This window comes from Podarcis liolepis (assembly GCF_965112155.1).
Source record: "Podarcis liolepis genome assembly, chromosome: 2".
In the NCBI taxonomy this organism is placed as follows: Eukaryota; Metazoa; Chordata; class Lepidosauria; order Squamata; family Lacertidae; genus Podarcis; species Podarcis liolepis.
Window position 1 is genome coordinate 55,854,953 of NC_139555.1, and position 15,458 is coordinate 55,870,410.

At 43.5% G+C, this 15,458-nt stretch overlaps 1 protein-coding gene across 8 annotated transcripts in view; it reads left to right on the forward strand.

Moving 5' to 3' along the window:
• The window catches only part of SEPTIN8 (septin 8), a 56,520-nt gene that overhangs the window by 16,595 nt on the left and 24,467 nt on the right, over positions 1–15,458 (forward strand). For 5 of the 8 annotated variants that reach the window (XR_014522193.1, XR_014522194.1, XM_083487911.1 and 2 more), the window contains exons 2-4: positions 6,666–6,780; positions 9,675–9,870; positions 11,622–11,808. Coding sequence is in view for 6 of the 8 variants with exons in the window: in XM_083487911.1 (XP_083344037.1) it covers positions 6,666–6,780; positions 9,675–9,870; positions 11,622–11,808 (498 nt within the window). In the remaining 2 variants the exon portion in view is untranslated. The remainder of the gene's footprint in view (positions 1–6,665; positions 6,781–9,674; positions 9,871–11,621; positions 11,809–15,458) is intronic. The other 3 variants (XM_083487915.1, XM_083487916.1, XM_083487913.1) reach the window with 1 other exon arrangement.

Consider the following 15,458-nt stretch of genomic DNA (forward strand, 5'->3'; position numbering starts at 1 on the left):
CCTACCGGTAAAGTAATCAATGGATCCTATAGAGTGCCCTATATCTCAGAGATAGTTACTGTGCATTATGACATTTGAAATTACAACTATTTTCCATTTTTAAAGCCAACAAGCCTAGCTGTTCTTTATAAAAATGAATGTACGTCACGCTGTGTGGACTGTTCCATCTGCGCAAGCGTATCAGCTTGCCAGCAGAACAATGTCTCCCCCCTCTCCTGCACACTGTTCCAGGGTTCTCTTGACCCCCAAGGATGACTGAATACATTCGGGCACCACAGGCAAACCAGAAAATGGTGCCTCCTGCCAGAGAAGAAGAAGAAGATTTCCACCAGGATCAAGGGGGAGAGTGAAGACCAACATTGGGAACAAATGGAGGAATCAAATCAACCTTACCTGGTGGTTGAAGTGGGAATCAAAATCTCTCATGGTGCTGGGGGGAAAGGGCCCTCTCTGAATCACACTGGGCAGGTGGAGACCCCAGAGGGCAGCCCCTGCCACTTCCTGCCCAGGCATGGGAAGAGACCAGCAGTGCCTCCTGTCACTATAGATGTGGCATTGGATGTTCTGCTGAGGAGGTGGCAGATCTGACCTCCAAGGAGCACATTGCACCTGGCAATGCATTCCTTGAAGGCTGGATCTTCTGCCCCAATGGATCCTGCTGCCTGAGGCAGTTGCCTCACTTTGCTTCATGGGTGTGCTGGCCCTGTCTGACGCATACCCCGGCTCCTTTTGACCAATCAGAACCTATGCCACATTGGGCAGGTAACTAGTGTGACACCTGGCCAGGAGTTTGGAAGACCCAAGACACCCTCTGAGACAGAAATAGGGAGTTGATAGAAATGGCAACCAGGATTTCCCAAATTTTCCTGCCAGGCAGCACCTTTCCTGTGGATTCTGGAGATAATGTGCCTCACTCAAGGGAATGGAGGCACGAGGAACCAGGCTTTTTCTTCACATTGACAACATGGGCATGTGACAGTTTCCTGTGTGCTAGGCATAAAGCTTTGCCTAGAGAGCTTGCTTACTTGCTCTGGCACACCTTTTTAGAATTAAAGGCCCTACATGGGGTCAAATGAGAGGACACTTAAATGTCAGCTGTTGTTGTTGTTGTCATTTAGTCGTTTAGTCGTGTCTGACTCTTCGTGACCCCCTGGACCAGAGCACGCCAGGCACTCCTGTCTTCCACTGCCTCCCGCAGTTTGGTCAAACTCATGCTGGTAGCTTCGAGAACACTGTCCAACCATCTCATCCTCTTTCGTCCCCTTCTCCTTGTGCCCTCCATCTTTCCCAACATCAGGTTCAGGGTCTTCTCTTCTCATGAGGTGGCCAAAGTATTGGAGTCTCAGCTTCAGGATCTGTCCTTCCAGTAGGAGACTAGATTTTTATTGGGCAGTGAGTAAAAGGCTGGAGAATCAAGGGCTTAATAACTAAAGGCTCTTTACAGCACAATCAACAAACTAATTAGGTGGGTCTGGTTTTGCTGAGGCAGCACATTTAAAGTAGCTTATAAACAAAAGGTCAGTCAGCTGATTATAGTCTTAGTAAAGATTCAAACACATTTCTCCCTTTTGTGTGGTTTAGTTCCTTTGTGCAGTGTGTCAAAGACTATCATTTTCAGTTCCAAGCCCTCCTTGATTAGTTCATGTGCTGCGGTATTTCAGATCTGTTGTCTGGTGGTTTTTTTCCTGCCCAAGGTGTGTAAGGTTTGTTTATCTTACTTATCTGTTGCATTTGTATCCCCCCTTTCCACCAAATGGTGCTCAAGGCTGCTAACAGCAGTGGCAAATGTTGCAAGTATTGTGTTTCTTGGTATCCACCATAGGAGTCAACTTCTAGGGTCTGATGTCCCTTCACCCTGCCCCCCAATAAAATATTTGAAGGGGCCGACACACACACCCCAGAGTTGATGGGCACTGGCATTCAAATGGTGTTCGTGTGCTGGGTCTTGTGATTGATTATAGTGACAGACAGCTCCTGGCTCATCCAAAGAGCTGTCCATGCAAGAACTGGAGCGGGGTTTCTATCACCAGATGTGACTGGCTCTCCCACGTGCAGGAGTTGATCCACCTGAATAAGTCTGTGGATTGCTGGACCAAGGCCTTTGATTGAGCTTTTATTGACAACTGATTCTTCTGTTCTTTCTACTTCGGTCACAAGAATTGTTTGTTTGGAATCGGATGGAAAACTACAACAGTAAGGCCACCATTGACTTTCTCGTTGGTTTCACAGTATTAATTTTTGAGAAATGGGCTGAGTAATGGAGTCTCCTTTTTGGCTGCTACTCAGAAGCAACTGTGAACATATTAGAAGAGGAGGGGAAGCATAAAATAACTCCCAAAGCACATATTATCTTTTCATCTTCCCGTTTTTGGATTGTCTTGGTTTTGCGATTTGGCTTGTCTGAGACAGAGCTTTCTTATAAACTCATAATACTGATTCTGGCTGTTGCCTAGGAACATGTCTCTGGTCTTTCGGGGCATTCATATTCTAATCATAGCTCTCTGGCAAAACCTTGTTTACTTCCTTTCCAGGCAGTGTCAATGACACAGCCTTCAAAGGTTTTGGTTTTATGTTTATAACTTGTCTTTCATTTATGCTTTAGAGAGGGTGGGTGTGAGGAACATATCCGCCCTGGGCAATTTTCATTAAGAATACAGACTGCCAGCTGAAGTGATTGGATAGTCCTTAATTCACATTTTGTATTTCAATAATAAAAGCAGGCTTGTAATAAGTCACTCACCTGGCTTCCTTTGGTGAGGAGGAACAGACTTCAGATGACCATGAAGAGAAGCTTCTGTAAAATGGAAAAGATCTAGTTCTTTTCTCCCCACCTCCAGCACAAATGAATTAAGGGCCAAACTAAGTTCCTAGGAAGCTGTCTTGTATCAGACCACTAGCCTATCCAGCTCAGTACTGTATGCACTGAATGGCAATCTAGGACATTTTGCATGCAGAGCTGATGCTCTACCACTGAGCTACATGGCACAAGCATGTAATAATGCATTTTTAAAAAGTTATTTGAATATTTATTTAGCATTTTGTGCATCCCAACCTTCTTCCCTTTTGGAGCACTGGGTAGCTAACGACACACAGTCAATAAAAGCAGCATAAAGCAGAACATAAATTATAATGGCTAACTCACAAAAAGACAGTAGCGATACATATCTATAGAATACATCAGCTGCTGAAGAAGAGTAAAATTGTGACTGCAGCATATAGGAAGGAGGATTTAATCCTTTTCCTGTGTGTTGCAGTCCTGCTAAAAACCTCTGCCACCTCTGGCTGTATAATTTGGAACTAATGTGATTTGGAAAATGTGATTTGATTGGCCTGTTAATAAAAATTATATTTTTTTAAAAAACAACCTCTGCCACCATCCTTCCATCCCTCAAGCTGAAATTGGCCTTGGAACAGAAACTTCCAATCGTGCCAGCAGTGATTTTTGAGTGTGTGGCTTACATCAGGGCGGTTGTGGTTGGGGAATGGTTAGACACCCCCTCGCTGTGCAATATTCTCTCCCTGCCTGATGTCATTTTCTTGCTCTCCCCTCTCCATCCCCTCCTTGAGATTTAAAGATATCTTTTTTAAAATGATACCTTAGTTAGTGGTGTCCAAACTTTTTTGAAAGAGGGCCAGATTTGATGAAGTGAAGGGCCGTGAAGGCTGACCAAAGTTGTTGACCTTTTTTAAAGGATTTTACCCCAGAAATAAACTGCCACAGGGACCAGATTAGGCCCCTAAAACAGACTTTGGACATGCCTGCCTTAGATGCTCACATTCATTTAATATTTGAGCCTACCGTACGTATGTGGAGCAGGTTTTCAGGCTACCCAGTTTTTCTGGGCTAGTAACCTTTGTGAACACACTTGTACTGTGCATCAGCCCCACTTGCCTTGTATTTGCTGAACCCCTATATTATTTCCACACAAATCCTATGTACAAGTGTGTGTGCACGTGTCCATTGGTCCAGGATCCCTCTTCACATTGAAGAGCTCTGCTTAGGGAGGAGGGAGCTTAACTGCAACTTCCCCGAACTCGTGGCACAGAGCTGCCTGCAGCAGAAGAGCCCGCTGCAGCGCTCCAACCAACAGGTGGGCTCTTCCCCTGACTCAACTCTCGGGCCCCGGACTCTTGGCCTGGCACCCCTGAGAGCCCGGCGCCCAGGTGTCCTTCACTCCTAGCGCCTATGGGAAAGACCGCCCTGTGGTCAGGATATTTCCCTATTCTGAAATCCTGTCTGGAGACTCTCTGTGCTGTTCTTCATTTGGTGGAGGAAAAGGGAGCGGGAGCACAAATGTCTATCAATATGTTCCGTAAAAAAAGATGAGATCATTTCAGAAAGAGAGCTTGAATAGCAGAGTTCTGTCACAGCCAAGAAAGTTGTTTTTGGTGTTTCTTCTCTTGCCTTTTAAAATAAAGGGAGTGTGTGCTTAGTCTTTTGAAAGAGGACATTAAAATGCTTGAGCTGGTCTTAAGTTGAACAACAAGTTAATCTTTTGTTTAGTAATCTTGGAGAGAAGTCTCAAGGTTTCAAGTCCTCCACTGGAATAAATTTTAAAATTGGCAGCCAGTGAAGGTTTTCATAAACACTTAGCTTCTGTAGGCTGTTCTGCCTGATGGAACATCAAGACAGGATTTATGCGGGTGGGAACGGAGAAACCCAATCCAGAAGCATCAGTGTTTGTACATTTCCTACTCTCAGTTAACCTCCATATAGTTTTGAGTGATTAGAAGCCCGCCTCAGTTTTCACATAAGTAGACCCACAGGGTAGTCCTTCTGGGACAGTTCTCCAAATTGTTACCTGTGGAGCTACCAAACCACTGCAATCCTGATAATAAAATTATCATTAAATGAAGGGTGTTTGCAGAGAAGTGGATGGCCAACTTTTAAAATAATAGATGAGGGAAGTTCCTCTTTTGATTTCAGAGGGGAGTTGAAGTTCAGCAACATCTGGAAGGCCACCCCTGGTTTAATGTTACAGATAACTCCTGTGTTGATTCGGAGGACAAGCACTCAAACATGTACAACAGGGGTTACCAACTGGGTGCCTGCAACCTCTCTGCTAATGTGACAGTATGTGGAGATTTGTTTTGGGGTGAGGAACCCATTTCATCCCATTTTTCATAGTGCAAAAAAAATCTGACTTTTGTGAAAGATCTGGAATGGATATACTCGATATTTTCAGTGGTGTGGCATGTGTGCAAGCACCATCTCACTTTTTGTGGAGTGGGGATGGTTTAGGTGATGGTCTGTTTCAAGGCCACTTCCCTTTGACCAGTGCAAGCTGCTGGTTTGCATGCTCAGAGGAGAGAGATGGCAGATAGCGACAACAGAACAGAGTCAAAGTTCTGCCCAGGACAGCGATCCCTATCCTCAGACAAAATTTCCTCACAGTAGCCAGGTTCACTATAGCTCAGGCAGACATATAGGTCTTCTTCTAATCCTCTATTCTCCCTCCAGATCAGTACTCCAAAATATTAGGCATTAAATAAATAGCATCTGCCCTCATGTACAGTGGTGCCCCGCAAGACGAATGCCTTGCAAGACGAAAAACTCGCTAGGCGAAAGGGTTTTTCGGTTTTTGCGTTGCTTCGCTAGATGAATTTCTCTATGGGCTTGCTTCGCAAGATGAAAACGTCTTGCGAGTTTGTTCGCTTTTTTCTTAAAGCCGCTTGAAGAGGCGCAGTTGCGACGGACCGTGCTTCGCAAGACGAAAAACATCGCAAGACGAAAAGACTCGTGGAACGAATTAATTTCGTCTTGCGAGGCACCACTGTACATGCTTATAACTCCATTTACTGGCTGGAGGAGCGCAAGGCGGTATTAGGGGTGTGACCTACAGCCATGGAACTTTTCTCAACTTGGTCATAGCCTGCCTTTGGTGTAGAAAGGAAAACCTCGCCCTCTAATAATAGTGACATATAAGCAAAGGTGCAGACAGTCAGCTACCAAACTCACTCTTTAAACCACCGGCTCAAACAGTAACTATCCCACTATAAATGGAAAGTGTGGAAAGACCCCCAAGATACCACCGTAACAAGAAAACCTAGTGTGGTCACAGATGGTGAGGTGAGTGATGTGCAGCCCCCACCACCTTCAGGAGTGCGGGTGAACAAAGCTGCTTATGGCAGATTCAAAGGAAACAGATCAAGAGCTCTCAAAGCTGCTCCCCTTGGCTAACACGATTCAGATGCAGGAGACTTTAGAAAATGAAAGGATTAAGAAAGTGATAAATAAAACATGCGAATTTGTCTCTTCCCTCCCCCGCCCACTTCTTTGCACAGTGAAAGCCGCCGGATCCAATTGTGTGTTGGTTTTCCTTTTGAAATGGCTTCACAGTTGAAGCCTCCTGTCTCTTTAAGACGATTCCTTGTTAGATCAGGGAGAGTTTCTCTCTCTCTCTCTCTCTCCCCCCCCCTTTTTCTGATGCTTGACTATAATTACCAGTATGTCTGGAATGTGGCATATAAAAACATAATAAACCTCTGTGTGGGCAGTGCTAGGATTGCTTCTGTGACTAGGGAGTCTGCTTGGTTTCAAGGGAAATGGTAGTGTGTTTATGGCTTTTATATTTTTCACCCCCAGTCTCCAGTTTCTGCTAACTTCCTTTCAGAAAACCCCTGCTAAATAATAGCATTCTCTTTTCCTCCCCCCCCCCCCGCAGAATGAAGAAAAACGGAATCTCGCTCTGGGAGGCCATGTTGGATTTGACAGTCTTCCTGATCAGCTTGTCAGCAAATCCGTAGCGCAAGGCTTCAGCTTCAACATCCTCTGTGTGGGTGAGTAAAGTGTGCACTGCAAACGAGAAAAGCACTTGGACAAAAACAACACGTAGAAGAAACCAACTTGTTAGAAGCCTGGGAGAGCCGGTTGCTTAGTGGAAGAACACGTGCTCTGTATGCACACAAGATCCCAGGCTCAATCCCTGGTGTCTCCAGTTAAAAGGGCCAGGAGAGATCTCAGCCTAAGATCTTGCCTCATCTACTCTGACAGTAGCTCTCCTAGGCTAGATGGACAAAGAATTTGACCTGGTGTAAGGTAGCTTCTTGTGTTTTTTAAGCACGGTTTTCAAACCACAGCCTTCTGCCCATGGTGGCAGGTGCCCATTGGGACTGGACTGGTGGGGTCAACAGCAGGGAGCCCTAGCAGTAGGTGGAGTCAGGGCCAATGACAGGCCGAGCTACCCTCCTTCCTGGTCTGGTCATAAGTAAGATGGCAGGCAGGCAGGGGCTGAATGAGGGTAGGCAGAGTTTGGCAGGTGCTTCCCCATTGCCTTAATAGAGCAGTTCCAACACCTTATACCATGGCTGATGTGCAGAGCTGAATCTCCCAAATTTGGAATGTGATGTACTTTGTTGAGGCAAGGCTAAAACTACTACAGTGGTACCTCAGGTTACATACGCTTCAGGTTACATATGCTTCAGGTTACAGACTCCGCTAACCCAGAAATATTACCTCAGGTTAAGAATTTTGCTTCAGCATAAGAACAGAAATCATGCTCTGGCGGCGCGGCAGCAGCAGGAGGTCCCATTAGCTAAAATAGTTCTTCAGGTTAAGAACAGTTTCAGGTTAAGAACGGACCTTCAGAAGGAATTAAGTTCTTAACCCGAGGTATCACAGTAATAGGATTTCAACACTATTCACCCTTTTTTTTCTTTTTAGTGGGGTAAGGGCTTTGCTTGCTTTCTATATGACTGGGTTTCCATGTGATATTGATGAATGCCATGACTTATACATTGCTTTCACAACTGTGAAAAAGTCACGTTAAGAAGCTGGATTTTCAGGTAGCTTGCATTTCTAATGGCTGGACCTGCTCCTACGAGATTCAACCATTGGTTAGAATAAAACTCAGTGAATACAGGATTGGGTGGCTTGCACCATATGTTGTTGCTGAAGCTGCTGGCTTGCTTACTTGCCTTCTCCCTCCATAGAGTTGTCTCCCCTATCTTATGACTTTCACAGGGAGCATTGAAGTCACGGTGGTTAGATTAGAATCGGATTGGAATAATTTGCTTCTGGCAATGATAATTGGGGCCTTTGATCTTTGTTTCAATTTTTGAAACATGCATATGATTGCTGGGGAACAGGTTTTGGCCTCCAGAAGGCAACCTACAAGGCCAAATTCTTTCTTTTCTTTTTGCAGATTTAGCTGCAGCAAAAATTCCACAAATGCTTATTGTGCTAATTATAATTTTTCCCAGTCCAATCTGGCGAGTACTGGAAAATACTTTTAAATACATTGTTCTATGTGCTCATGGTTTCTGCTTAGCAGAATAGCTCAGGAGAGAATTTAATATACTCCAGGTCTCTGCTAAGAGCTATAGGTGTGTACAAAAACTTCTGTGTGATTTTGTCGCACTCATTGGTATGTTTCCCCTTCCCCTTTATTTTTCACATCACATCTTTCTAATCAGCTAAGTTATTTAACCAGGGAAGCATCATTTATTTTCTGTACTAGAACAAATGGGGAGCAAATGATCATAATTGTGGTGGGACTTAAAGAAACAGAGCGATGGAATTGGGATATTTTTATCCTTATTATTGGAATAACCTGTAGTTTTAAAGGTTGTTCAGACCTCCAAGGCCTGCTTTTCTGAGCCTGTAGCTGGATGGTATTTGAATATGTGCTTTCAGAAATGAAGAGTTTGACCTTGATTTTAAGGAAACCCCCAATAATGCTGAATTCCTTTCTCTGTTCTCCATTCACCTCAGATTAATGTAGCAAAATAAAGATGATCGACATTGATTCTGACAGGAAGACTAAGCATATACTGTAGTTGCGTAGGCAGCAGTATGGGCAAGCAGGAAGGATTAAGGTTAAAGGCCATAAATCAAAAGAAATATATAAAGACCCTTTCTGTGGCTTGGAATGTCTTGATAGAATCTCAGTTACTAATGGGACTGGGCCAGCCTCGAAAGCTTTCTGTTAACTCATGTTTCAAAATATACCCACACTTCATTGCCTCTCTGACAAAACAGCTCCACTATTTCACAAGCTTGGGTAGCCGCCAGCCATAGCCAGGAGCAAGTATTCCCTGATTCACTTCCCATTTGCTCTGCCAGCTCTCCTTGCAACATGTCCTTGCATCATACTCCAGCCCAGGGGTTTCTGGTGCTCTGCCATCTGTCAAATATCCAGACTAGATTGAAATTATTACACTATTCCACACTGATTCATGATCTCTCAAGGGGAGTTTGCCCATAATTAGAACATTGGAAGTTTCCTATAGGGTTGCGGAGAGATCGTGTTGACATTCTGTAAACCTTTCCCTTATTAGTCTTCACATCTTGCTGCTCTTTTCAGTTTTATGTCTGGAAAAGCAATGCTAGCCCGTGGCTGCTTAGCAGCACAGAAGATCGAACTTAAAAGAAAGTGGCATGTTTATAGAAAGGGTATTGCCTCATGCTAGTAATACTGCCTTTTGCTCCTAAAACAAAGGAAGTGGGTGGGAAGTGGGAGGTGGGAGACACCATCTGTGTTTTAACAGAGATTGAGGAGTTGCACATACCGGAGGTTTGTTTTGTTTGTTAGAAGCCTTTGAGGAGAAAGCTGTAGACAAATCAAAGGGTCTTTATTGCGAACTCCCTGAAATCCGTTTGTTCTGAAATCATGAGAAATATTTAGCGGGGGGAAAAGACCATGATGCATCTCCTTATTTCTGGAATTTCTCAGGTGAAACTGGCATTGGGAAGTCAACGTTGATGAACACTCTCTTCAATACAACATTTGAGACTGAAGAAGCCAGTCACTATGAGCATGCTGTTCGCTTGCGGCCACGGACTTACGACCTGCAGGAAAGCAACGTCCACCTGAAATTAACCATTGTAGATGCTGTGGGGTTTGGGGATCAGATCAATAAAGATGAAAGGCAAGTCACTTTCCGATTTGGTGCAGAAAAGCCTGCAGTGCTTCGACGTGTAGAGGAATGTAATGTCTTGGGAATACGCTGGGCCTCACATGAGAGTGGCCATGCATAATGTGATCAGCTGCTTTGGGCGGCCTTTGCCAACCTGGTTCCCTCAAGATGTTTTGGACTACAACTCCCATCAACCTCAGCCAGCACAGTCATTTTGGACTGCAACTCCTATCACTGGCTGGGGCCAATGGGAGTTGCGGCCCACAACATCTGGAGGGCACCAGGTTAACAATGGGCAGCTTAGGACACAATGATTTACTCAGCTTATCCCGTTCACAGTTGGGCTTGGTGGGACATTATGTACTGAATGTTGACCCTGAACCACTGGCCTTTGGACATACCGGCTGTATTGATTATTGATTACTCAACTCGGTGGGTTACACCTAGGTTGACGCTTGAGGTGCTATTCCTCCCTTCCATTAACTGCTTCTGCCTGTCCTCCCATTGCTCTAAACAGTAAGCTAATTGGTTCTTAAGTTTTGCCCTGACTCATTTGCAAAATGGCGGCTGCTGTGCCTCCTCCAGAGTGAGGGAAATAACCATTTGGAGGAAGGAATCCTAGGTCCATAATTGTACTGAGCATCAACAGGAGAGGGCCTTTCAGTCATGCTTGTGGGCTTCCCAGAAGCATCTGGTTGTTCACTGTGGGAAACAGGATGCTGAACTAGACGGACCTTTTAACCTGCTCTAACAGGGCTGCTCTTCTCTTCTTGGGCAGATGATAAACAATCAGTGCTTTCTCTGTTCCTTTGTGACCCTATCACTTTGCATGTAGCCCCCACCCTTCTCTGGCTTCCATTCTTAGAAACAAGTAGCTGAGGACAGTTGATGTCTGATTAAAATATGCATAATGTAATGCAGACTTGGACCCCCCTCCCATGCTCTTTTTCTTCTCCCACACTTTTTTTTAAAACCCCGATAATCTTTTTTAGGCTGTGTAACTGAAAACACTTGTTTAAAACTTCAACGTTTTAGTTTGTAAGGATCAAATCTCTTACCAATTTTTTACTTTTCAGGGCAGCTCGTGGTTTTCCTCAGCCATGAGGAAAACTAGCTGCAAAAAATAAATAAATACCCACCAGTTGGGACCTTATGGTGAAGAGTGGGTAATGAATTGAGTAAATGCCTATCAAATATTTATTGTATTATACATTAATTATGTATTTCTCAGTTATATTTGTATCCTGACCTTCATCCGGGGAGTGTGGAACAGTATTTTAGCCTTGCAACCACTCTGTACGGTTGGTTCAGCTGACAGATGGTGACTAACCCAACTAACTCTGTGAACTCCGTAAATGAGCTGCCATTGGATGCTCACTTGACATATGAACAGTGTGAACATCCTTGGTTGTAACTCAAGTGTGTAGTGAGTAACTGTGGTTTCATGTTATCACTTCTGCTTTATAACAAAGTTATCAAGTTCAGCTCATCAGCATAACACCCCTCCCCCCAGAAGTGCTTTTGGCCTTATTTCCAGTTTCACTTCTTGTGTGTGCACCACCTTCTGCCTAATTTTAGCTTTACCTCATGAAGTAACCTGTCATCAGTTAGCACTAAAGGTTTTTAACATCTCTTGCACTGAATTCTTATCAAAACTTGGCAGATGGGGGAGACTGGGCCATTCCTTTCACAGCATCCTTGAAAGTGCCCAGTCATTCTTTGTTAACGTTAGCATTCAGGTTGCTAATGGAATTCGTTTTTAGTTACAGGCCGATAGTAGATTACATTGACACGCAGTTTGAAAACTACTTACAAGAAGAGCTCAAAATCCGGCGTTCCCTCTTTAATTATCATGATACAAGAATCCATGTCTGCCTTTATTTCATCACTCCAACTGGTCACTCGCTGAAGTCCTTGGATCTGGTAACCATGAAAAAGCTGGATAGTAAGGTATGTGCTTTACCTCACACGTCCTACGAGCATTGACTTTCAATTAAGTACAAGCTTTGGTTGGCACCTTCAACCACCAATCACTGTGTAATTTAATTTATTTGCTTTAGTTTTCTGTACGCCACTTAGAGATTGTTTTAAAATATTAAGTGGCATTGAAATGGTCTAAATCAATAAATATAAATGTTTACTCACTTCTTCTGCCAAGGAGGTAAAAGACTCCCTGTTCTCAGCAGTTGCCTTAGACACTATCCTTCCCACTTCATTACATTCATTCTAGGCCACTTCAGAGTTATAAAATTTGTTGTTGTGAATGTCTCTCTTTGAGCAATCCAGAGTGCATCAACAGTGCTGAGATATGCATGGGTTGGGGAAATAGGTTAGGGGAAGGAAATCCTGTAGGCTCATGGCGTTTACGTATCACTGTTCTGATTAAAGTAAGACAGCCCTGACTATTGCGTGTGGGAAACAACTTAACAGAAGTTATAAGAAGATGGTCAACGCAGTAAATCAGTTTGTGTTAACGGCAGTCGTTCTGATGCAGTAGTCATTGGGGTGCATTGTTCTGGTGAGTTCAGTAAGGCAGCAACCATTTGTGGCTGTAGCCAGATGTAGACCATCTTAGCAGTGCTGATAATTGCTTCCATGCAGCATGTGCTCAGCCAGCCAACTCTCCTCCTAGCTGATGACTAGGTGTGTGATGTTCAAAGTGAAAAAGCAAGTCTTCTGAAGTCCATGCTGTGAGGAGAGCTTGAGGCAGAGGGCAAAGATCATTCACGTGAAAGGATTCATGTTCAAAACAAAAAAGTTCACATTTTTATTGGGTGACCTTTTTAACTTTAAGAACGTAAAACATTTTAAATGACCAAATGATATACTTTGCTAAGGATTAATTGGAACACCGCATCTGCTGAGGAATAGAGATGAGTCACTTATATATTTCGGCTCCATCAGCTTGAATCCTGAGCTGCATATGCTGAGCTTTGCCCACTACTTTTGTGTGTTGCTGTTTGAAGGCTATACTATATCCCCACCCCACCCCCCAGCAACCACTTCTGACACTGGCAGAATCCTTAATCCTGCATGCATAGATATTTAATCAGATTCATATGTGTATAATGCTCAAGTATGCATATGTAATAGAAAAAGAGAGAGAGAGAGAATCAATCCCAAGTAAACATTAAGGTCTGGTTGATAGCTCCAGTTTAGTCTTTGTTGGCATATGAAGTGAGTATTTAAGATATCGAGATCTCAAAGCATGGGGCTGACAATAAAATAGTAGAAATAACAAGTAGAAAGACAAGTGGCTAACTAGGATTGTGTGCTTCCATTGCAGAACTTTGTCATGTTTTGCTCTCTTTCATTACAGCTCACAGGAAGTTCTTTACAGGGGGCATAAATATTAATATAATAATAAACAGTACGTTTCTGGTGGCCAGAGAGGTATCTTAATTTTTCAGAATGGAGTGCCTTGGTAAAGAAAATGTTATGATTAAGTGTAGTCTGAACCTCAAAACCCAGGTCTATGGGATACGTGGGAAATAATGCTCTCAATTTCCAACTTGCTCTTTGTTCCTTTCTGAGAGCTGCTCCTGATTCAGATGTGGCTTGGATACTACATTGGCTTGACATCAAACATCTGCTTAGCAAAGATGTAGGCATTTGAACTGGCTATGCTTTGATGGGGAGGGGGGCAGCTGTTCAACAACTCTGCAATGTCAGCATGGTGATGTCAGACACTGGGTAGACTGTCTGGGTTTCCTGTGATATTAATGTATCTGGTTCATCCAAATGACTTCACCAGGCTTTTCCAGGGTGGAGGATCATTCTCCGCAGTTCTCTCTCCCATCATGCACTGGGGTGCTGCTGAAGTCATAACCAAAGGATCTGTTGCCTACTTTATCTGATTACTTCCAGACAGCCAAAAATGGTCTTCAAAGCTGAATTACTACATTAAATAATAGATGGCTGAGATTGCACCATGTCTAGCCATTCATATCTCGACACTCACAAGTTAAAAGTATCCAACCCCGTCTCATTTACCACTTTATCTTAACTCAGCATACATTTTGGCACAGGAAAGTACAGCTCTGTTTTGGAAAACCACCTGTTTCTAAAAGGGCTTTTATGATACATGTATGTTTCATTATGTTGGCTTCAATATTTAGCATGCTGATGTTGCATATCTTTAATTTTGTTCCATGCTTGTTCTTTCCTTGTGGTGGCTTCACCTGATAATTCAGAAGAGAGATAATGGCTTTGTTTCTAGCTCTGGAAATGGAATTGGGAGTGAAGGTCAAGAAGATGCAATTTTGGATGCAGTTTTGGGAGGACAGATTGATTACCTGTGGGAATATTTTAAGAGAAATCCCAAGATAATGAAAAGTTGTCCAGCTTGCTCTATAATTCACAATATAGTGATGGAAGATGGTGGCTGGGCTCCAAAGAATTGAGTGGGCTTGTACAATTGGCTTGGATCAGCCAAGTGGCACATTTTACTCTTTTCAGCAGCTGACTCTCAAGCTAGATCACAAACTGCTTTTACAACTCTTTCTTTTCCAAAGCAGTTTGCACTGAAGGTGTGAGGGAAGCTGCTGTTTAAGGAAAAACAAGCCTAAAGCCTCCTTTGGGTGAACAGACTAGTTTTGCAGTTATTTTAATCCAGGCCAGTACTGACAACTGTGTCTTCTTGATGACCCTGACAGTGCTTTGTTGCAGCAAAAGAGCAGTAAGCCATGCACCTGCCAATTCAATGCAAATAGAATTTGTGGGAATTTTGTTCTGTAGGCAGACATGGAAAAGCCATTGTCACTCAAGTACCTGTGTGTTGGTGGGCCACCAGGTATCCAGCTTTAAGCTCCATTTCCCTGAAGTTGCCTGGCTTGCTTTTTCATGCTGCTTTTTTAGAGCGTGCTTCTCTGTACTTTTTGGAACACATCCATGCTCCCCCCCCCAATAAATTCACCTTTTTAAAAAATCAGCACCTCTGCATTTCTTCAAGCTAATTGCTGGAATCAGTGAATGCATGGCTTAGCAATTAGGTTTAAGAAATAACAACATTTTAATTGGCTGCCAGCTGCTTATAAATTCCATTTGTTCACAAAGCCTGCCAGGAAATTAAAGCAAGGGGAGGCTTAGATCTAAAGCACAACATGCTCTTTCCCAACAGTAGCATCCAATACCTACAACCTGTGTAAAGTCTTACCTGAGGCAGAGAGCTCCCAGAGTTGCACCCAAGAGGTTCAAGGGGCTGCCGTGGAATGGAAGTGGTGTTCACACACATCGTCTGTTTTCTGTTTGTATGGAGGGGGTTATGAATCCCGGCCAAAACCTCTTTTCATTTGCCTCTTGAAAGCAAACTACTGTTATCAGACAGGATTAGAGCAGATCAAAGTAGATCTCTGCTTTACTTTATACCCATGGTACAGTCTTGCTCATCCAGATGTTTTGGACTACAACTCCAAGCTAGCTGACATACTGCAAGACCTCAGAAAAAAATAGATTTTTGTGATAGAAAGTCAATTTTTTGACACTGGTTAGATTTAATTGTGTCACATTGACTTCACTCAGAATAGTTCTTTTTCCCCTCTTGCTTTACTTTAAAGGTCCTAATCATACTACAGTGGACACTTGGGTTGCAAACATGATCC